Source organism: Dromaius novaehollandiae, chromosome 15 (genome assembly GCF_036370855.1).
Source record: "Dromaius novaehollandiae isolate bDroNov1 chromosome 15, bDroNov1.hap1, whole genome shotgun sequence".
NCBI lineage: Eukaryota > Metazoa > Chordata > Aves > Casuariiformes > Dromaiidae > Dromaius > Dromaius novaehollandiae.
This window is the reverse complement of record NC_088112.1, coordinates 11,040,334-11,064,306: the sequence shown is the minus strand read 5'-3', so window position 1 is coordinate 11,064,306 and position 23,973 is coordinate 11,040,334. Positions and strand designations below refer to the sequence as shown.

The following is a 23,973-nucleotide window of genomic DNA, read 5'->3' as shown; positions in this document are numbered from 1 at the left end:
CCATCTCTCCTTGCTGTTTCCCTCTCTTTTCAGCAATTCCTGCCTTTTCAGGACAGAGACCTCTTTTCATCCTCTGCCTGTACAGCGCCGAGCACCCTAGGGCTTGTTGGCAGCAACTGGGGCTTCTGGAGGCTCCCCCAACACAAACAACAACAATGTTCAAAGTGTCTCTCTGCACGCAGCTGCTCTGAAGGCAGATTCAGGTTTCCCCCACCCCCTTCTCCCTATCCCTCCTTGCAACACCCACCCGGCAGCCAGATAAAAACAATCTTTGGGTTTTTCAGGTGTGTTGGAGGGATTTACCGATTCGCACGCCCCCCACCCCACCCCCCGCAGTTGAGGTCCTGGATTGCACGGCAATGCTAGGTAATGTAACAGTAAAAAGCTCTGCAATTATTTGGCTCTAAGGCTTGGGTCCTTGCCCAGCTCTGACACACACACACACACACACACACACACACACACACACACACACACACGAGTTCACTTTTCCGGAGAGCGAGCGATGCCTCTCCTCTTCCTCCTCCTCCATCCAGTCACGGAAGGGCTGGCTCTTTGGAGAGGGAGTTCCACCTCCTGCAACTTTCTCCCTCACTGCTCTCAACCTGTGCTGCTGGAGTTTCAGACAGCAGAATCCCTCCTTGCAGGAATTTCTCCAAGCCTCTTCCTTCGATTTGCAGACAGCATGGATCCCCAGCAGTCAGCAAGGTGCTGCTGTGGGAGAGGATTTTCATCGGCGAGGTCAGAGAGGCAGTAAATTTCAGGAGAGGTCTCGCTCCTGTTGCAACAGGTAAGGCACACTGCTTGCTGGTGTAGGAAGTCAAAATGACTCAGGGAGAAGTCTGTACAGCATAGGTGGAGGAAGGCATGGAGGATGGAGAGATTTAGCCATGAAACTGCTTTTGCATGTGAGTAGCTTTTGCTGAAAGAAGCTCCAGCCTTAAGATTAGGCTTTGGGATGCGAAGGGAAATCCTTTCATCTTCTCCTCCTTTCTGGCAGCCCTAATGAGGGGGGTTATGGGCAGAGCCAGGGAAAGCTTCAGCTGTGTTTGCACAAAGTTTGCATCTGGTCTTAGCCAGACACTTTAGGAAACTTTAGCAAGCTGCAGCCAGTGCAGGCAGGTGGGCTCTGCCTGGCCTGAGACCCACGCTGCTGAGTAAGGGAGGCAAGGAGGGATTCAACAGAAAAATGCTCCAGGTGTCTGCAAGGGCAGGTTTCCTGCAGGAAGCATGCTTGCGCTGGAGTAAATGGATGTGTTGCTGCAGGAGTAGTGATGGCGTCTGGTTGCAGACTCATTTGTGCACTGTATACAACTTCACTGACTGGGGCAAGGGTGTACCACTTCAAGCTCTTTTCCCCCAAAGTCAGATCCAACAAGGCTGTCCCTTTACTGTAGACAAGGCACTGGCATTTCACAGCATGTACAGCAAGGCTAGAGCTCCTTGCTCACCCTGGACCACAGGCACCACAGGCAGCAGAGCCTGGGAACTGAAGCAAGAGCTTAGCGGCAACCAGGACTCTGTGACTGTCCCCGCTTTACATAGGAGCGTGCTGATGCCAATTTGTGCTCATTTGCATCAGTGCACACCTGATTCTTTGTTCATTAACAGGCATTTGATGACAAAGGTGAAATTCCTCAGTAAATCCAATCTCAGTCCAGGGTGTGCAGGAATTATTTCCCCTGTACACGTGTGGCACTGAGACAGCAAAGGTGGCCTGGGCACTTGGAGCAAAATGGGCCCTTCCAAACAGCAGTTATCAGATAATCAACCTCCTGGGGGAATTAAAGGCAGACTAGGTGGAGTGCAGTGTTCCAGAGGGGCAAAGATCAGCTGTTGGACAACACAGGTTGCTTTGGAGAAAACTCTCTTTAAACAGCTGGCTCTAACTCAGGTTTGCTGCTGCAAAGGGCTGAAAGTTTGCAGGACATGTGGAAACTCCGGCTGTTTGGCGGATAGATGGAGCTGTGCAGGACGCATATGGGCAGGCTGGCTGCAGCAGATGGGCTCCCACTTCTCCCAGGCCAGAAGGGCTCAAAGCGCCCCGGACACAGGCAGGAAGGCTAGCGCTTGGGGAGCCCTCTCTATTCTCTGCCGTGTGGTGCCCCTGCACCCCGAGGTGTGGCAAGCGGGCATGGTAGGCGGAGGAAGCTGCCAGGATGCACAGCTCTCCAGGCTGTCAGCCAGAGGGACCCGGGATTTTATCGGAGCCTCAAGATGGAAAGCAAACAGTCAGTATCGTGCTCCTGAGGAAGGCTGGGCTGTCTCGGTATTCGGGGAGGCGAAGCCACTGAGCTTGGTATTGTGCTCCCTTATCATCTCCTAATATGCAGCGCACCTCACCTTATCTGGAACAGTTCAGGGACATCCGCCTGTCTGATAAGTGTTGGGGTTCTCAAGAGGTTCCTAGACCAGCCAGGGACTTTATTCACTCTGATTCTCTGCCATCTGCTTCTTGTGCTCTAACGTGCTCTGTAACACGGCAAAAATGAGCCTGACTGCTCTGCCTGTGGAGGGCAGCGCACACAGCAGCATCTAACCTTCTCCTGAGCCTTTCCCATTAGCTACAGCTCATTTAAAACCCGAATGCTCACAGAAACCGGTGTCTCCTAGCCCTCCAAACAAACAGGCATCGTTCATATATGAAGGGAGAGTTCAAAGGAACGTAACACCTGGAATCAAACATCTGTTAGAAACTAATGCATTTTGCATCTTACGCTTCTGCCAACTGCTTCAAGGCAAGTCCTAGAGAATTGTTCCAATTACCTCCATTTTACCAAAATGGCATTCCCTGCTCTGTGCACCTCTCTGTTTTTTGCCATGTGTTGGGTATGCGAGTATGGTTCTAGCAGTGGGCTTTCTGCAGTATCATGCACAAGCATAAGAGGATTAAATACCATCAGCCTTTTATTTTTTTTACTGAGTTGGCAACAATGATGCTCCATTGTCTATTAACAAGGTGATTTGCTGAGCAAGCCATTTTTCTCTCAACCACAGTTTTGCCTTGGCAATGGGGCAGGTACTGGTTTATTAGCAAAGAAACTTTCTTTCCTAATTCTTGGAAGAAGGCGCTCCAGGGAGGGGCAGGCTGCAAGGGTTGTTAGGAAGGTTTGTAGCTCAGAAATGAACAAGCAGCAGGTTTGAAACAAACCAAAGGAAGTATTTCGTTTTCACAGAGGGCATAATTACATTCTGGAACACATTGCCACAGGATATTGCAGAGGCCAAAAGTATACTTGGCTTCGGACAACATTTCGATACATTTGGGATGGAAACCTGCATTGGAGGTTATTTAACACAACAGCCCAAGTACAACCACCGCTCCAGAAGTGTACTTACACTGATGCTTGAAAGTGGGAGGGCAGAGTGGGAAAAGGACTGCATTACACATACCTTGTTTCCTGTGCTCACCACTAAGCAATCAAAACTGGCCATCTGGGGAGAGAGATGATACAGAGCTGACCGAGCATGGCTATTTTGATATTCTGATGTTGCAGGAATATTTTGGACTGATCTCTGCTTGTACTTTCAATGGATGCTGTGACTCAGCTAACCTGGGATATGCTATTTATGCTATGAATAGATATACCGTATGGCACAGGTTGTCAGAGACACTGCAATACCTGTGCACGTGGCACAGTATCTGGTATCGGTACAATAGATAGTGTGAGCAGCATCTATGCACATCTGCCTGCTCTGCAGAGATATTGCAATGACAAGATCTTTCAGAAATATATTTCCAACACACAGACCAGAGTGGAAGGCAGCGCTGTGCGTTAGTATTGTAACAAGCACTGACAAGGACACGCTGTGGCAAGGAGACCAGCCTAGGCAAACATGCCTCTCTCGGGGGTTAATCTTTCCTTTGCTGAGACTGTGAGCTCCCCAGGGCAGGGGCTGTCCTTGTGTCGGCTTGTTTGCCACCTGGCGCAATGGGGCTGAATGCTGTGAATATAGAAATGAACAGAAAAGGCAGTGGGCAGCAGTAGCCAGGTTTCTGGAGGGCAGCCAGGTTGGAGAGCTGAAGGTTTTCTCTTTCATTCCATGAATGTCTGCTGCAGGGAATTTCTGTGGCATAGCTACCTTACCTTTACAAGTAAGGATGATGCCCTGATCAACTCCTTCTCTGTCCTCTGTGCCCTTTTGCTGCCTCTGAATATGTGAGAGGGACTGGCAGAAGTAGCTCAAGGCAGAGAGATGGCAACAGGGTCAAAGATGCTGCAGATAGGGAGGAAGACTGGTCTCAGTGCTCACCTTCAGGGAGCAGAAGGGAAAGACCAGCAGGGTGCTGGGAAGGTGCCTGAGCAGATCTTCATATCAGTGCAGGGATATGTCTGTGAGTGAATGTGAATTGCCTGGTGGAGAGAAAAAGGCAAGGAAGGAGGCAGAGTAGCCAGGGCTGTGCTGCAGGACAGAGCCGACCCGAGTGTTTCCTGTCCTGCTCAGCACCAGGGCTCCTCTCCTGCATCTGGAGGTGCATGTAGTCCCTTGCCTGTCTCTGGGGACATAACCTCAGCTGTTTGTGACAAGATGCTCTCAGACTCCTTCCCAACAATTTTTACCTATCATAGGAGAATTTGCATATTCTCCTCAGGGAATGGTGGAAAGGGCATCAGAGGACTACCAGCACTCACATGATCTAGTCTGTGCCCTCGCTGCAAGCATCTAGATTGAGTCAAGGAGCAGATGAGGTCTCACTGCGTCAAACAGCTCAGGGTTAGAGCCTTTCAAACACTGGGCAGAGCTGCTACTATCTCAGGGCTGGGATAGGAGCCGAGTCCAGGTCAGAGCCTGGATTCACTGCCATCACAGCTCTTGTAGGTCAGATGGGAGTTGTGTGCTGGGATCCCAGAAAGGATCCCATAGGCTTTGCAGCATCTAAATAAACAGCTGTTTCATGAGCAGCAGAATTCATGAAGCTTGCTTGCCTGGGGCATGCTTGCTCTCTCTCTCGCGTGCACGCTCGCTCTCTCTCTCTCTCTCTCACACACACACATATACACACGCACGCATGTGGATTCTCTGATGTCTAATAATCAGGTTGGGCTCACATTATAGCCTTTTCTTCCAACTGGGAGTCCTAATTTGGATTTCTCTCCTCTCTTCTTCTGATTTTCACAAGGTTGTGCAAACCTAATGCCTTTCAAGTATTTACCTATCTGGTTAAATTTGTTCGAAACTGGCCGGTGGATCCAAAAGTTAGCAGGGAGTACTGACAGTGTGGTATCACATGGCAGATTCCCTCAACAGATGGATGACAGGGGAATGATTATCAGTGCAAGATGATTTGCATCCCAGGCATGAATAAAATGTGAAGGGTTCACTATGGGTTTTGGCAGTAGCTAGCAATCAAGAAAGAGCCCAGTATCCCTTGTGGGCTCTTGCAGCCTGTGCTGAAGGTCACAGCCTGTCTGCTGGGCCTCCCTAAGCTAGCTAGATTGAAATGAGAGAGGTATGTGGCCTTTGTCACTGCAAGCTTCTATGGGAACTGAACTCCCTGAGAGAGAGGTGCACAGTCCCTGGCACAGCAGGGTCAGGGCATGCTCATCCAAATACATAGCACTCTGCAGTTGGCTGTTGTGCAAACACATTTGGGCTGCTGTACCCCAGTCCATGGCTCCTGGGCCCCCTCTCACTAGTGGGTAATTCCTACCAAGCTCCCTTCTCACCAGCACTGCCCTTTTGCAGCCCCTAGACCCTGTTTCTGTTCATCTTAGGCAGTAGGCACCCAGTACCCTTCAGAGCCACAGTTGGGATGTGCAGTTTCCTCCCTGTCTTCTGGCTATTCTAGTTGCCATCCTTGGCCCAGCAGCTAGGCACCACTACCCCGACACCATCCCTGGTTATCTATGGGATGACAGCTTCTGGACCACATTTAGGATTTACCCACTGTTCCTGGCCACCAGAAAGGGCAGAGAATGACCAGTAAGGAGGGATGAGGAGGGGACAAACAGCAGATCTTTGCAGGGGAGAGCAGAGGAAGGAGATTAGAAATAATGCATTAGGATGCTCCCCACTGCCCTTGGCACAAGCAAATCAACCTCCCGGATGTCACACTTTCTCTGGGAAAGGAGCCAGAATCAAGGCAGAGCTGACACTAGTGAGAGTTTGGTGCTATGAGGTGGCTGGCACTGTGAGGGAGAGCTGCTGAATGTCTGAGGGTATGCAGCAAGGTATTGCAGAGATGAGGGGACCTCAGCTCCAACTGAAGGGCCTGGGAGAGCCTGAGTCTCTCTCTCTTGCTGGAGAATGCTGGCAGAGTTGCAGGGGCCACCAGGTCAGCCTGAAAAGGGGACTGGAAAGGTATTGCCTTGTGTCCTGTGGACTTCCCCCCCGGATCCAGGAGCAGGTGTGCTAGCAGCCCCAGGGCTGCAGCTAGGCTGTGACCACTGTCACCCATGAGGAATCCCATTGGGGAAGGGGGCATCTGCAGATCTCCGACCTAGTGACAACAATCCCAGGAAAGCCAGCAATTGTCCTGCTCTCAAACAGGGTGGCTGCAAGGTTCCCTCATCTCCCAGGCCTTCTCCAGTGGTTCCAGATCCTCATTTGAACATTTCACAGGGCCCCAGAGATGTACTATTAAGTCTTACTCTGGAGTGATGTTGCAATGCCAACAGAGATAAAGATCACTGACCCTTATACCTCTATGGGGAGTTCAAGCCTGTTCAAGTTCTCCTATGCCTAACAGACAAGCTCCTGGAGGCTTATAAGAACAGTGACAGGCAAACCCCAGCTATCTAAAATACCTAAACTAAGCATTACTTGGCATGGTGTTGACAGCAATACAATATCAGGCTCTTCCTGGGTTCCTCACAGAGCATTCAACAGAAGTGCACATCATGGGTGTAATGGTGCTGGGAGAGAGCCTTTGGCCTCATGAGCAGGGTGTTGCCTTGCTGAAGGACAGAGGATGTCTTGGAGGCGAAGACGTGATGCCTGCTTGCTCTGATGCAGGAGCAAACTGGGGAGAGCAGCAGGACATGTTCAGAGCAGTGAGGATGGGGCAATAGGTGAGGTGTCCAAAGAGGAAGGAGGTGAGAGCTGGATGTGAGCAGCTGGCTAGGGAAGGCCATAGCAAGATGTAATGGAGGAAGATGCTCTTAGAGCCAGCCTGGGTGAGGGTCTGACTAGGGCTGAATAACCAGCACAGCTACAATGACAGGGGTGACAAAGGCTTTTAGCCATATGTGGGGGAGAAGGAGTTGGACATCAAGGTAATGAAACACTTCCTAGCCACCCTTTCACTACTCAAGGCCAACCTGCACTTGTGCAACTGCTCCAAACCCTGCAAGTCCAGCTTCCTTGCTCCAGGGGCAGCATCCCACAGTACTCTTGCTGCCAGCCATGAATGGTGGTCCCAACTGGAGACTGCTCACAGCACTGGCTGTCTCCAGCAGACCTGGCCCAGGGGAAGCAGAGCTGCCCAGAGCAAAGCATTGTTTGCCCATTCTGGCAGCAATGTGGCGTGACCAGAGGAAAGCAGTTTCCAAGACCTGCATCAGGACTACCTTTCCCCAACTCCCACTAACCTACTCCTGATTGCCAGGGCCCAGCTAGCCCGTCGCAAGTTGGTGCCTCACAAGCTTCCCCAAAGCTCCTTTCCAAGAAAGTAAATGACGAGCAATTCCTTACAGTCTCCCCTTAGAGGCTCCCAGTCCTCGGCCCCAAACCAGGTCGAGCTCCCGGGGTTAATGTGCCTGCCTGGCCCAGTGGGCAGATGATGGGATAAGCATATCTGTGGCACCCAGAGGACTGTGTCTGCCCCACTCAGGGGCCTCTGGGTGACCACCTGCAGTGCCTGTTGCACTGTGCGATCCGAGCGAGAGCCACCGCTCCGTGTGCCAGCGTGACACACATTAATCTTGTGGCTTTCCTCAGCTCTGCTGGCTGAGCAGCCCCAGGCACAGCCCACTCCCTCAGCATGCAGCCACTTCCCCACTGGGAACGGAGCTGAAGCATGAAATTGCTACGGCCCAGGGTCCAGGGACTGTGTACAGGCCATTCGCTGCACAACAGGAATAGTGCTTAATGGGTCACTCCAAGCAAGGGCAGACCGTGGTCATAAAAGGCATGCACACCAGGTTTTAAATGATCAGCAGTCTTGCTCCAGGCTGCTTAGCAATCTGGAAACAATTTCCAAGGGTCTATCTGAGCCATTTGGAAATTGGAAAGCCAAGATGTGGAAGGAAAAATCAGGTTGCGCCCTGGTGAAATCTGCAAGTCTAGCAAAAAGCTGTACCCATGCAAACACAGTCCCCAAGCAGGCTGGTGCACAACTTACAGTACTGTCAACCTCAGTCCATCAAAAACCATCCAAACGCCATAGAAAACCCTGAGCTATACTGAAGAAGGAAAGATCTTAACTTCAGGGATTCTTTCCATTAGTCTTCTGGCCTTGTGTAGTATCTTGGAGATGCATTTCTACTACTTTGCTGCAAAAAGAGCAGACAGAGACTCTCTGCACATCTGAATGCAGGAGCAGGAATGCTAAGGAAAGCGCCAACCACCAGCCTGAGTTCAGAGTCCCATTGAGAGAAATGCTGCTGAGAACATGGGAACAGGTCAGTGCCATGGCTTGGGAAGGGGTTGGGTTGTTTGTTTTTCAAAGGCCAAAAGAAACAGATCAAAAAATACCCAGCTCCCCATAGAATTCAAACCTCACAGGCCTGGCTTTGTTAGCGACAAGCAGGAAATTCACCAAAACTGAATGAGGCACCAAATGGAAGATGGTCTAATTCCGTCAGCATTGCCGTGGTGGAGGAAAGTGGCAAACATTAACCAAGCAGCCTGGCCCCCAAGCGGCATGTACACAGTCTGTTTTAGCACTGAGAATCAAAATATCTCACAAAACATGGCTCAACACCTGTACAGCATGCTTACTTCTTAATCTGTGACTTTCCAATGTAAAAACCCCAGGGGCTGCTTTCTGATTGATCCTATTTGGCCCTTAGGATTTTGCCCACAGTGCAGCTGAACTCTTCTGTTCAGCTACCATCCAAGCCAGAGAAAGGACGGAGTCCCAACTCCTATTCACTTTTTCAAAGTCTATTACCCACTTTCTTAAATAACTTGTGTCCTTTTCTCCACGCTTCTATTCCCTAATGACCACTGAATTTCAGACACACCATTAAGCTGCCCCACTGTTGCTTATTTGAATAACCAAGTATATCTCCTTTCTCCCCCCCAGCCCCTGGTACTTGTAACCTCTGACAAAGAGGTTGCTTTGTGTCAGCATGCTCATCCAGTGCAAATGGTTTTGATCAGGCTTTGACTAAGGTTTTAAACAGATGGGCAAGAAACAAGGGGCAGGCATGGACGAAGTAATGGGGCAGAGCTCTCGCATGGGATAAAGGAGGTGGAAGGCTTCACATGCTGCCCCCAGCACCTCTAAGAGAGCCTTTCCAAAGGAAAGATGAATAGAGGTGTTGCTCATGACTGCGGGGTGTCAGGCAGGCAGGACAATGGGACACCCACCTGAGATGTCCTGGTCCCTTCACTGGGATGTGCTTCACCCCTCTGTACTTATCCCAGGGAGAAGGCAGACTGTTTCTTATCACAAAGAAACAAAGGAATAGAACAGGGGAAAAAAAAGAAGAAAGAAAATTTGGGATGCATGCTGACAAAAGAAAGCTGTGGGGGAAAAATTGTCCTCCTTTTCTCATCAAAATGTTGATTTTTCCCTAACTTTCTGTGCCAAAAATTTGGGCCGAGTCCTCACCACAGCCAGCAAGGGGAATGCTGCTCTTGGTGTGCTCAGCACTCAGCTTGTTTTGTGTTTTGTGTTTTTATTTCTTTTAAAGGCTGCTCTTGAAGGGAACGGGAAGGTGGGGCTGGGGCCGCACCTGCTCCCTGGCAGGCTGCAGTGCTTTTCTGTGGTATGGCCAAAAACCACAGAAGCCCGCGCACCGCAGGAGGCCCCTGAGAAGGCCCCTGTGGGGGGGCAGCCAAGGCCATGCACCGGCCTCAGCCACTGGCCCTCAGCTGGCTAGAGTAGCCTGCCCTGCACTGATGACCCTGAGACTGTCCTCGCTAAATCGTCCATCTTTGAGGCCGCCCCTGACAACACACACTTTGAACTCTGGTGCTGTGTTTGTTCCTTTGTTTCAAACCAATGGATCTGGCATGTCTTTGACACAGGATCACAATTTGGATGTTAAATTTAGATGTGCGTTTAGGCTCTGTCTGATTAGAGACACAACCGAGTGTTTACACGCTCTGCGGGGAGTTTGCATCTCTAGGGCTGAGGGCAAAGCCCCTCGAGGCTTTCTGATCCTCCACTGGTGATTAGGAGAGGAGTCTGAGTCACCACATAATGATGCACTGGTTATTTCCCTTGTTGGGAGCATGCCTTGCCTGGTGCACTCCATCCTGGTGATGGGCTTTCCGAGGAGCAAACCGCAGCTTTGCAGCCCAGCAGAAGACACGCACGTGCCCCTGCCTGTGCCCAGCTCCAGGAGGACCTCTGCATGCAGGGAAGCCACAAAACAGAGAAGCAGAGAGCTTTCCTGAGCAAGAAATGGGAGCAGCAATGTCTGAGCCCAGTGGGGTGAGCGACCTGGGGCAGATAAGGGTGTTTAATGCATGCAGCTGGTCTGGCAACCCCAAACCCTTGCTACGGGTCCCATGGGATGTGTATTAATTGCAGTCAGCATGAGGACATGGAACAGCACAGCTCAGATAACCAGGGAAGATGTTTCTCTTAATCTACAGGCAGAAGCTACCGCATGTGCAATTCATTTCACCTAGTTTTGATGAAGAGATCCTTGAACTTCATTGAAAGGACCCTTGAACTTGGCAACGCTGCCTCTCCCTGGCAGCCCCGCTCCCACCCCCCTTCTGGTATTTTAAGTGCTACGGGTTTATTTTGTGTCATTTTCATGATATCTGCAGCCTTCCTAACCCCACTACAAGAGTCACAGAAACTCACCTCCTTTCTGGGTTCATTACTGATACCTTCCAGAGAATGGTTCCAACAAGGCTTTACCTGGATCTGAGGCAAGGCTCTAGTAAACCAGTTTTACCCACTGTACAGAGCATTGTGCCCCATTTTTCCGTTGAGCTTCACCATGGCCTTTGGAGATGTCCTACTCCCATTTCTGCATCGTTTTTCATAATGTGCAAAAAGTGTGCATAAATATGTTGTAAAAGATCCCAGAAAAAGGAGACAGAGCAGGGGATGCAGAGTCACTCCTGAGAGATCTATTACTCTCCAAACTATGTTGAAACCATGCTGGAGAAGCAGACGCAAGACACCCAATGTGTCATTATTTCCCAGTGTTCACCATGACCTAGAAAAGAACAAACTTCAGGCTAGAAGTACTAGGTGCTGGTTTCCAGAAACCGTCAGACTGGAGTCACCAGCTGGCTACACCTCCAGCTGGGGGTGCACCCATCTAAACCCAGACTGAACCCTGGGCTTAGCCTAGCCCTGGCAGCAGGACAGATGAACCCATTCCCAGGGTGAAAAGTTAAGAGCTCTCCTGGAAGCCCCATGACACTCAACTGGAATAGGCCAAGTCTTGAATGATACCACTGCCACCAACCCTCTCCATCTCATTCTTTCTACCAAAGGATAAACTAAACGAGGAAATGGCCAGGAAGTGAAAATAAGCTCACAGAAGTGTTATTGATACAGAGATCTTCCCGCAAGCTCAGATCCAGAGCTTTTTCTTATAGCCTCATGATGTATACGCACAGCAAAAGCAATTGGTGCCACACACATTTCAGAGGGTTTTCTAGATTATTATTCTAAAAACTCATGAACTTGAGAGATAAAAGCTTTAACAGTGCTGTGAGTCTTACCATAGAAAATAAGTCATTTTCTATTATAGTTAAGAAAAACATCCCTGAGCTTATTCTATCATTTTGTCACTTTTTTTCCTAATAAATCCTACAGGTCTTTCTACCTCTTTCCTCTTTCTGCCCCCAAACAAAACGATCTATAGACCAGCAGTTATCACTCTGTGATCTTTGGAAGCTTTCCTTGTAATCTCTAGCACCAAAAGAATATGAAACTGATAAAGAAGGCTGGTATATAGAAAATAAAAGGGCTCTGCAAGGTGATTTCCATCTTCTATGAGGCAGTAGGCAGAATAAAGATGCTGGATAAATCCTGGTTTAAAGGAACACACATCCTTTTGGAGACATCATAATGGAGAATTTTATAGCTGAGCTTGTGTTCCAGTTGCCAACCAACATGAGGAAGAGCAAAAACATTAGCATACCCATTAACAAAATTCTGGTGCTCCATTTGTGAACATGGGTTCTTCGGGCTCTAGTGGGAACTGCACAAACAGTGGTAGGATTTTCCCAGCAATATTGGTGTAGAAATTGTCCTAGTAGATACACATGCAGTAACAAAGGTGATGAACTAACATGCCTCAAAGCACAGACAGGTACCAGCAGGGGACAGGAAGGGCTCTCTGGACTAACACGGATGCTGTGGGCATGGGTTCTGCTAGAAAGAAAAACTATTAGACTTCATAAGCAGATTGTGATGCCTATTAGAAAATTCTCCCGAAGTTCTGTCTGTGCCTTTTGCTTTTTCAGATCATTTCCAGAGGAAATGAGGCTTCTGCCTCATGCCCCATCTATGTAATTACTCTCTGTCCCTCATAATAACTGTTGAACTCATTGATCGCTTTCAACTCGGCTTGTAACTGAGAGAAAAGCTCTCAGAAATATGAGGTCATGACAGGGCTTGCAAAATGGTTAGCTGGGCAGAGGAGTGAAACCCTGCCAATGCTCCCACAGAAGAAAAAGACCAGCAAAAATAAAGCCCATCTTATATATCAGGAAAACTACCAGCTAGAGTGAGGTTAAGGACATTCCGGGAGAAATTCAGAAGAAAGTTTGCATCATGTTAAATGCCAGAGAACCCACTCCTTGCTCAAGCTTATCCTCTCATATTGAATTGCTGGTGCCCAAGAAGGCATGTGCTCTAGCTGTAGCTTTTCTTGTGGTTGTGGAGTTCATAACATCTCTGCCTTGTGGCTTCTCTGATGTCTCATAAGAGACAAGTTCACACTGCCATTTCAGTACAATTCAATTAAAAAGTCAATTAGCCCCAGATACAAAGCGATTGGTTTCATTAACTCTGCTTTTCATAGAACAACACTGTATTTTGTTGCTGTTTTATTCTACTCTGAATTGTATGTGACTTTTCCTGCTCCACAGTCCTAGCAGACACACGCACACACAGCACATATACATCTTCTTTCTAGGTTCAGCAGTTGAAAATGTTGGAAGGGAGCAGCTCTAGGCAGGTCTCTACATGCCACGAAACTCTCAAACCCTGTTAAGTAACAAGCAGTTCTTTTAAGAAAATGGTTTCCAACTCCTCAGAAGGAACTGCATGCCTTTCTGGATCAGTTAGCCCTGTCCTCCAAGTTTTTCTTTCATTTGCTTTGAATTGGGAATTATGTTGCATTTCCTAGAGGTGGAATGATGTCATCATACAAATGAGTCTGAATTTTGACAGGTATGGCAAATCCAAATTGCATTGGCTTCTCTGCAAATTCTAATATTTGCACTAAGGTCCTAGTGACATAGGCTGTAATTCAGCTTCAGACCGTCTGTTGCAAAAAGGAATGACCACAGACAGGGAGACTGCTGGATGATCAGCATTTATTTACTAAAGAAGAAGGGATTTGAAGAAAGTATCAAATTTACAGCTTTGTACTTATCAGTAATTAGCTAACTCTCTGAGAGAATATGATGCAGATTGTTGGTTAGGCTCTGATAACCTGTTCCAACATTTGACTTGACTTAGAAATTGAACTAGGTCTGTCCTTTAAAGAGATGAATCTTGAAAAAGTGTCTGGAAAAACAAGTCTTCCCTGTTTAAATTAGGAAGGTGCCAAATGACTGGCAGGTACTTGATACATAATTTAAATTTAAAAGAGGAAGAAACAGTTCTAGATAAAGATCTTCTGGGATATCTAGGGGAAATATATGCACCTATATGTAGCTTATCCCCGGTTTCAAACCCCAAATGCACATACAGCAGCACACACTTAGCTTTTGAAAAGAACCAGCCTTGATCCTTTAACAAGCCCTTCAAAGCTCACTAATAAACTAGCATCTCTGCCAGGAAGGAGAAAAGATTGCTGTAGGAGGCGGAGGGGAAAGGGAAGACAAGCTAAGGGAAGAGACATCAAGTCAGAGTTTGTCAATTGGCTCTTGAAAATGATTTGCAAGAGTTGTGTGGAGAGATGACTGAAGATGGAGACAGGAGGAATAAATCAGAGGTGAGGTTTGGATTGGGGCTGTGGAGTTCAAATGCGCAGTTTGACTAGGGAGAAGGCATAACTGAAGGAAGGGAGAGACTGTTTGCAAAACAGGAAGTCAGCTTGATCATGGCATTTCACAAAGAGAATCTCCACAGGGCAAAAACTGAAGGAGAGAAAGTGAACATGGGTCTGAAACATCATGGGGCTATGGCAGGACAGACGTCTCATGGGACAGAAGGGAGAAGGAGCTGAGCTAACAACCATGCCAGCAAAGGACAGGAAGGAGAGAGCAGAGAGGCAAAGACTGATCCGTGTGACTCTTCCTCTAACACACTAGGCTTAATTAAAATGTCCCCACTCCGTATGTGCCAGAATTACAAATGTTCTTCCTTTATCCCCTGCAGGGCCTAAGGAGACACCACACCATGGAAGTTGCTACCAGGAGGCACTTTCTGAGTTTTGCTGTTTTCCTGATGCACTATATGGCCCATGAGGCAAGCTCTGAGAAAGGCAACACTTCCCCTCTGCACTTCACCCACTTCTTCTATAATGCCACTATCTATGAGAATTCAGCTCCCAAAACCTACGTGGAGAGCTATGTCAAAATGGGTATTTACAAGACAGATCCTGAGTGGGACATCAGATACAGGATAGCATCTGGGGACAACACTGGTCTCTTTAAAACTGAGGAACATGTGATTGGAGATTTCTGCTTCTTGAGAATAAGAACCAGGAGCAGCAACACAGCACTTTTAAACCGGGAGGTCAAAGATAATTATATGTTAATAATCAAGGCCACAGAGAGCACCTTTGCATATGAAGCTTGGGCCAAAGTCTTGATCCACATTCTGGACAGGAATGACTTAAAACCTCTCTTTTCACCCCCTTCCTACAAAGTGTCCATCAGAGAAGACACTCCTCTGAAAACAGTGATTGGCACACTCAGTGCCACAGATGCTGATGCTGGCCAGAATGCAGAGTTCTACTATGCACTCAACACCAAGTCTGACTTGTTCACTGTCCACCCCACCACAGGAGTGGTTATGACCACAGCTAAGCTGAACAGCACCCATAGAGGCAGGCATCACCTGCAAGTTCTGGCTGTGGACAGAATGAGAAAGATCACAGAGGGGAATGGCTTTGGGAACCTGGCTAGTCTCATGATCCAAGTGGAGCCATCTGCCAGGAAACCTCCCTCTATCTCTTCAGTGAAGGTGACACCACCTGACTTAGCTGAGGATCTTCTCTATGCAACACTGTTTGTAGAAAGTGGTGACTCAGAAGCAGAGATCGATTCAGTTGACTTAGTGGACGGAGATGCAGGAAGGCATTTCAAAGCTGTCAAGTCCTACTTTGGAAGCAATGAGTTCATGATCGTTTCAACCAGAGATGTCAACTGGCTACTCTACCCTTTTGGTTTCAATCTCAGTCTTCAAGCCAAGGACAAGAGCAAACCACCACTCTTCTCCCCTGTTAGAGTTATCCATATACCTCCTTCCAAGTATGTCTCTGCCAGATTTGAGAAAGAAGTGTATCGAGTCCAGCTCAGTGAATTTTCCCCACCTGGAAGCCAAGTTGCTATGGTGAAGATTACACCAGTCTTCCCAAACCTTAAATATATTTTGAGACCCACTCCCGACAGCACAAGCTTTAAAATCAATCCTCACACTGGGCTAATAACTACAGTCAGAGCAATGGACTTCCATGAGCAATCTCATTTTGAACTTGAAGTTACAACTACTAACAGCCACATATCTACAACTGTTGTCATTGATATCACCGACTGCAACAATCATGCTCCAAGTTTTAGTCAGTCTTCATACCGTGGGGCCTTTGATGAAAACGTTCCTCCAGGTACCAGTGTCTTAACAGTAAGGGCTACAGATGAAGATGAAGGAGACAACGGCTTTGTGACCTACACCATAGCCAACCAGAAATCAGTTCCCTTTGCCATTGATCCCTATTCTGGCATCATTTCCACCTCCAAGTCAATGGACTATGAGCTGATGCAGAGATGGTATCATCTGCGAGTGTGGGCATCAGATTGGGGTTCACCATTTCGCCATGAAACAGAGGTGTATGTCTCCCTCATGCTGAGCAACATCAATGACAATGCTCCTGTGTTTGAGAAAGCAAGCTGCAGTGGCACCATCCCTCGGGACTTTCCTGTTGGGAACCCTGTGGCCACAGTATCTGCAATTGACAGTGATGAGCTGCAACATATCAAATATGAAATCAAGTCTGGCAATGAGCTACGGCATTTTGAACTGAATCCTATCTCTGGAGTCATTTCCCTTAGAATATCTCTCAGAGATCTTCCTTCTGAACAGCCACTCTTCTACTCTTTGAAAATAACTGCAACAGATGGAGAGAACTATGCCTTGCCAACATCTGTAAATATCACTGTGGTCAGCCAAGGTCTCCCAGTCAAAATGCAGTGTGAGGAAACAGGAGTACTGAAACAACTGACAGAGACTATCATACACTCCATTGAGTCTCAGTCTCAAGGCCATGGGCAGGACGAAGAGACATCTTTGAACTTGCACCTTACAAATCATAATGCTCCAAAGTTCGACGATAGCTTTCCACGATCTGTTGATATCATAGAGACTGTTTCCATCAACTCAACTATTGCTGACCTCTCAGCTGTTGATCCTGATACTGGTTTTAATGGAAAATTGGTCTATGTGATCTCAGATGGAAATGATGACAGTTGCTTTACCATCGACCTGGAAACTGGTCTCCTTCAAGTCCTTTCTCCTTTAGATCATGAACAAACCAGTTTCTACATTCTTAACATTACTGTGTATGATCTTGGCACTCCACAAAAATCATCTTGGAAACTCCTGGCTGTGAATGTGTTGGATATCAATGATAATACCCCTAAGTTCCCACAAGGTGCCTACTGGGTGACAATACCAGAACATGTAGCAACAGGAACAACAATAGCTCAGCTGAAAGCAGAAGATGCCGATACAGATGATAACGGGAGAGTAAAATATTCTCTCCTAACCCCCACTGATAAGTTTGCCCTTAACAGTGTCACTGGAGAAGTGACTGTTATAGGTGCCCTCGACAGAGAACTGTGGCCTTGCTATGTGCTGAAAATAGAAGCGAGGGACCAGCCCAAAACAGGCTACCAGTTGTTCTCAGTTACAGATCTCTTTGTAACTCTAGAGGATGTAAATGACAATACCCCACACTGCACCCCAGCCCTGAACAGTGTGAAGGTCCCGGAGGACCTGCCTGTGGGAACCATTCTCCTGTTTCTGGAGGCTTTTGACCCAGACACTGGCTCTGGGGGAGAAGTGAGATACAGCCTCATTAATGATGAAGAGATGATGTTCCATGTGGATAAGCTAACAGGGGCACTCCGGTTGGAGAAGGAGCTGGACTATGAGAAGAAGGACTCTTACAATCTAACCGTGCAGGTCAGTGACAGCGGGAAGCCCTTCTCTCGCTCTTCCCTCTGCCACATGGAAGTGAACATCCTTGATGTCAATGAGAACTTGAACCCACCACGCTTTGCCTCCTTTGTCTTCAAAGGCTGGGTTCAGGAGAACAGCCCTGAGGGCACATCAGTGATGATGGTCACAGCAAAGGATATCGATAAGGGGAAAGATGGAGAGGTTCAATATTTCCTCAGAGAGGGCACTGGCCTGTCTCTCTTCAACATTGAAAAGGATACAGGTAATGACAGCTTAGTTTAAGGGTGTACCTCAAAGGCTTCAACCACACCCAGTGTTGGGCCTTACCTTTTGCGCCAATAGGACATTCCTATATTCTGTCTATTTGTAAAGGTCCATGGGTTCAAATCTCCCCTGTTTCTGCAGGGACATATAGCATGTATCCCTGTATCTGGTGAGGAGCAAGCAGGGTTTGCCTCTTTAGAATAATGTTAAATCAATGTCTATCCTTCCCCAAAATACCCAGGACTCCCCTTTCACCTGCATGCCAAATTACCCTTAGACAAGTGAGCCCTCACCTTCCACAAAATCATATGGCCATGCAAGGTGGGCACCAAGGTTTATATCTGCAGCAAAAAACAGGAAGCAGAACAGAGACACAGATCAGTCTGGTGTTAAGGGCAAAGTGGTCTGAGTTCCTGAATCCCTCACAAACACCTTCTGTCACTCTTCTAGGCACCATCCGGACTGTAGGACCACTTGATCGAGAAGGAACATCTCACTACTGGCTGTCAGTGCTAGCTCTTGACCTGGGAACAATTCCTCTGTCTGCTGTGACAGAAATTTATATTGAAGTCACTGATACCAATGACAACCCACCTCAGATGTCCAGACCTGTCTTTTATGCCTCTGTGCTGGAGAACTCCCCACCCAACACATCTATCCTTCAGCTCGATGCGCTGGACCCAGACTCTAGCTCAGAGGGAAAACTGACTTTTCACATCCTAACTGGAAATCCTCAAGGACTCTTCACCATTAACCTCATTACAGGTAAGACTGATCAGACTAAACATCTGCCTTTGGAGCTTTCGAGTGCCCCGAGAATGTTACATATTCAGCACAACAGCCACACAGTTGCCTTTGTCACACCTTCCTTCTGCAGCAAAAGTCCCAGTCTCCAAATACACTGGGAGGAGACTAATTACTGAGATAGGCATTTCCCTGGACCTGAAGGCTGCTACTTGCAGCCAGATGGCTCTTAGAATGGCATGAGTTCTCTACTTTCAAACAACAAAAGAGAGTCAAAGAATTGCTTTTAATCTTCGCTCTTACAAACAGCTGGCCTCTTGCACAGCCTGTCAGGAAACATGCTTACAGAGGTGACTACCTGTTCATGAGACAGAATAAGGCAGGATTAATGAAAATGAATCCTACTGCATGCAAAGGCTTCACCCATTCTCCAGCACTATTAATGTAGTAAATGTACTGCCATCTTCCTAGGCTGTATTTTTTATCTCACGATTAATTACCAGATCTTTCAGAGCCATCAAAAACCCACTGATGTTTAGCGTAAAGAGCTTCCTTAAACTATCATAGTAGTGCTGACATTGGACCAGTCTGGCAAAGAAAGGTGTGCCATGCCCTTCACTCTATCAGCTCCTGGGAGAAGAGGGAAGGGAGGGCACAGAGCCTGAGTATGGGAGAGAATTAATTGCATGACTTTGATCTCCTGTGGGTGATAAAGCTGTTCAACTACTGCAGTGGGACAGAAGCCTGCTCTCAGATGAGAAAGGACCTTGGATGCACTGAAAAAGGCTACTGTAGCTCCTAATTGCATGTGGTGCCTGTGGTGTGCCAACAACCTCCTGCCTTGTTCCTGGAGCAGATGCGATGGTTCTGTTGGAGCCAGACCTCTAGAACTGGCCAGAGAGTTATTTCAAAAGAAATTTTTAGGATGAAACACTGAAACCCTCCTTGTTTCAAGAGATTCTTAGGGTGCCTCTAACTGGCACCATGCAGACGCGCCTGGACATATTGGCTAACCAAGCCACCTCCACTGTCAGAACTTTTTTAGCCAAGTCAGGACATTGCTCTGCATTCAACTTTGCCATGTAGTCCAGATGGCCATGCACAATGCAGCACCATGGACAACTTGCACAGCTGCTGGGCTCCATGGAGAGGTGCTTCCAGAGGTCCCATTTGTATGCTGCCTTCTAGATGGTATATAGACAGGAAATGGCTATAAGGATGCCATGCTAGCTCCCATCATGTGATGAGCTCTGGACCCCTGGCACTCATGCACCCTGCAGGAAATTCATACTTCTCTATGCTGTAGGCACCAGGGAAAACTTTCGCTGTAGTGTGGATGCAGCCCTACAAAGCCATACTTCAAGGCTGCTGTGTTATACGGTAAAAAAAAGTGACACCAGCAAATTCCAAACATTTGCTAGTGAGACAGCTCACCTCTAAGCCAACCCTTCAGTTCTGATCTTAGACAATAAAAGCTCTCTGACGTATGAGTCATCTTCTATCCATCTCCCTCTATAGTGAGGCAATTTGCATGTGAAGAGTGATACATTTTTCAGTCTTCTAAGAAAATCATGAGCTGATCTTATCTCTTGGACGGTTGCTGGAGGTCTTGTCATTAAATCCTGAGCTTGGAGGTTGCTTATGGCCTTGCAAGCCTGATGAGGACTCAGTTCTCTGTTCTTTTACTTGCATGTCATTCAAAAGAACAAATGATTACCTGTGAACGTTGGCATAAACTGAGCAGTTTCTGTGCTAGTGTTTACAGTATGTAAAGAGAAGTCATTTACTGCTGTTGCCAGAAAAAAAAATTCATAGCTTTTCTAAATTTCTGGGCTGTAAGCAGCTATTGAAAACACTGTGATATTTTCATTGTTTGGACAAGGACATGCTAGTGCCTCCAATAAGTAGAATAAAAACATACTCTTCTTTGATCTCTTCTGGAGGTACCCAATGGCAGTACAGTGTTGGAAGATGAACTGCTGCTGATTCAGTTTCTGGTCATTCATATTAGTGCGGGGTCGTATTCAAAAAGGGTTGCCCCAGTGCAGTGAAAACCAAATGACTTCAACTACATTTAAACAAAGATAGAAAGCACTGCAAATATCTGAGCATTATGAAGGCTATAGTGCTATTAGACCACTTAAATTTATTCTGGATTTTTAGTTACGACATGTCTTTGTTTTTCAAATGCGATAAATGCATCTACTTCCTCACTGGCGAGAGGAAATGATCATAAAAAAATCCAGTAGCATTTCAGTTCTTGAACTGATAAAGATCTATATAATCCAGATTGCCAATACTTATTCCAAGGTCAGCCCCAAATCCTATGACTGCAGAAGAGTTTGAGTAGGTGGTGCTGCCGTTATAGGTTTATCCGTGATGCAGCTCAACTGAATCTCTGTCACATTATTCAGTGATCATGTGACAATATTAAGCAACAGTTTCAAAAGGAAACCACAGAGGCTGCTGCCCTTAGTCACGTGATTTTAGCAAAGGATAGGATAAAATGCATTCTTCAGGAATTTCTCTAGCACTTAGGTCAGAAGGTAAGCTCCTACATGTGGAGAACACAATGATCTAGACCTCTCCTCTTCTCCTATCTCACACTGTAGTCCTGGGGACAAACAGGTTGCATCAGCACTGAAGTGAATCAGAGCAGAGGAGCCCCAGAGGTCAGTTTGGTGAGCTCCCTTGCCCGTTAATAGCAGGTCTCTCTGGGTAGGAGCCCCTTGGCAGAGGGAGAGAAGGAGGAAACTTGTTCTCATATTGTGCACTAATAGGAATTAAGGGCCTGACTTACTTTGACAACAGACATGCCTGCACCAGGAATAACCCTGCAGAACAGCCCTGGATAATTATTCAGGGCACAGTGCCACACCAATGCATGTAACCTGTTTCTGGTTCTGGAGCCAGCTTGTTCTGCTTTTGGTCTAGTATCTCTGCATGGTGATGGATTGGCCAGTGGAGACATACCCAGAAAGGCCCTATGACTTCTCCTCCTGAGGGCTTGGAAGGAGACAGGAATGGCTGTGATAACTGTCCCTCAGCAAGGCTTGGCTCCTCCATCAGCCCTGAAATACCAGAGAAGGGCTCTAAGCTCTTCCAGCTCTCAGTTCCCTAAAGAGGGTGGAGAAAAAGAGTGAAAATAAGTGAAAGGCTAATGAGAAGAAGGAATAAAACTGTGCAAGGAGATGAAAGCTTTCTGCCATTGGCAATGGAATCTCTCCAGCCCAGCCTGGCAGCTGATGCACAGCAGCTTTTGTAAGAGACAGATAGACAGAGAGGGAGATAGATGGAGAGATGGAGAGATAGTAGGGTTTGGGATATTCTTTTGCTGGAAAAGTTTTCAGGTTGTTTTGTGCTGGCTTTGCAGTCCATGATGTAAAGCGGGTTCCAGTTCAGACAGGACTGGGAGGAATTAGAAGATTTTGGCAGGAAGAGTTGAGGCAAAGCCATTCATCCTGCCAAAAGGCTGTTTTGGAGAATCCGTCTGCCTTGGATTATTCATCTGCAACTCTTGTCCTATCTAGTGCTTGTTCTTCTGGTACTTCTCCTGCCATGCCTGTGTCTACGGGCTTCGCAGGGATGCCTGGTGTTCTCTGCACTTCTCTGCACAGAAGGGTGTCAGACACTGCTTGTTCTTTAAATCTGAGAATGGTTGCACTGCTGCTACCTGATCCAACGTACCACAGGCTACAGTAGAGCATGAAGTAGTGCAGAGGAGAGTCAGAACAAGAGGGGAGATGGTAAGGGAAAAAGAGAAGAGAGGGTGAGAGGGAACAGCAGTGGGACAACAGAAAGAGTATTTCAGGGGCACAGCCTCTTCCCTTCTCAGACTCTTGTGAAAGCCTCAGTGCCTGCAAACCTGGTTCTGGCTATTTTAACTATTTAAGGTTTGCCTCCCTGCAGCCAGGGCAGGGGGCCAGCAATCTCCACCCCAGTCCTGCTCTTGCCAGTAAAAGTTATTATTTTTTGTTCCCTAACAACAATGCACTGTTAATTTTGCTGCTCCTGTTCCAACACGACCAGCTTTCCTCTCTCCCCTTTCCAGGCTGCAAGCAGGAGAACACAAATGATCCTTTCTCACTGCCTGCATGTAAACAGGTCACAAGCGCAGGGCTTGTGCCTGTCTACATGCAAGCAGCAGAAGGGATCATTTCTGGACCTTCAGGTGAATACAGAGCTCAGCTGGTTGACAAAGGCCAATTAGACCTTCGAGTTTTTTCAGTCTTTAGGGGGCTCAGCAGAAACACCAGCACTTTCAGGGCCACCTACAAGGACACAAATATAAGACACCCATTGGACAGGCTAGTTGTTGTTTTCCAGAGGGGCAGGGAATGCACTGATAACACACATCCACATACACATGCACAAAACATTCTCATTAGCAAATAAGCAAACATTTTCCAGGGCCTAGTAAGGGGCAGCAAAAAAAAAAAAACAAAAAACAAAAACGGAGAGTAACTGTTTCCCTAGGCCACAAAAGCTGACAGCAGTTCCCCTTTAATAACAGTTTCCACTTCCATTTTAGCCCTCTGGCTTAACAAGGTGTAAGTAGCAACAAATAAAAATATGCATTAATTCCAGCTGGCTTCTCTCAAGCACCATGTCCGATCCCCATCTCCCTGTCTCTCGATGCTCAGCTGCTGTGTGAACACTGCTGGCAGTTTGTGCATCTTGGTGGCAGCACGGCACCATGGCTCTATGTGGGAATAGAGTGATTAACCATTAACCGCAAGAGCTTTCTGATCTCATGGCAGAGTGGTTACTGATTCTGGGGAGGAATTGGGCACAGGGTAAGGGACAGAGGGAGTTTGCCATGGGTCAGGAAGAGAAGCCAGTCCTTTGACTTGTGACTCAACAGACATGAAGCTAAATGCACAAATGCTGAGTGTTAAAAATCCCAGTCGGGGTATGGCGCAGGTCTGTGATGGAGAGTAGAGTCAGCCATTACTCCTCAGGAGATCTGAGCATCTCGAAGTGTTGCAGACATCAAAGATAACTGTTAAGTTCCAGTTCATGTGCCTTCACTAAAGTCCTGCTTCTCTAGTTCCTAAAATGCTCAGCTATGATCCTGTTTTCTTTCATTTTCATCATCAGGGCATGGAAGAATTTCAGAGTGTGGCCGGGCAAATCCAAATAATTACTTTAGATTGAAGGTTTAAGAAGTTACCTACCATCAGCTGATACGCAATAACCGAGTGCACACATGAAGTCAGTCTGTTGCAATTGAATTTTGCAATGCAATAGACTAAAAGTATCCACAGTATCGACACAGGTATTGGGTGATGCCCCTGTCAGTA

The 23,973-nt window shown here is 47.4% G+C and overlaps 1 protein-coding gene across 1 annotated transcript in view; it reads left to right on the top strand.

The window, feature by feature from the left end:
* The first annotated feature begins 528 nt into the window (after positions 1-528).
* FAT2 (FAT atypical cadherin 2) overlaps positions 529-23,973 on the top strand; it is a 64,530-nt gene continuing 41,085 nt past the window's right edge. The window contains exons 1-3 of the mRNA XM_026118567.2: positions 529-790; positions 14,639-17,924; positions 18,377-18,691. Coding sequence (XP_025974352.2) covers positions 14,660-17,924; positions 18,377-18,691 — 3,580 coding nt within the window. The 5' untranslated portion in view covers positions 529-790; positions 14,639-14,659. The remainder of the gene's footprint in view (positions 791-14,638; positions 17,925-18,376; positions 18,692-23,973) is intronic.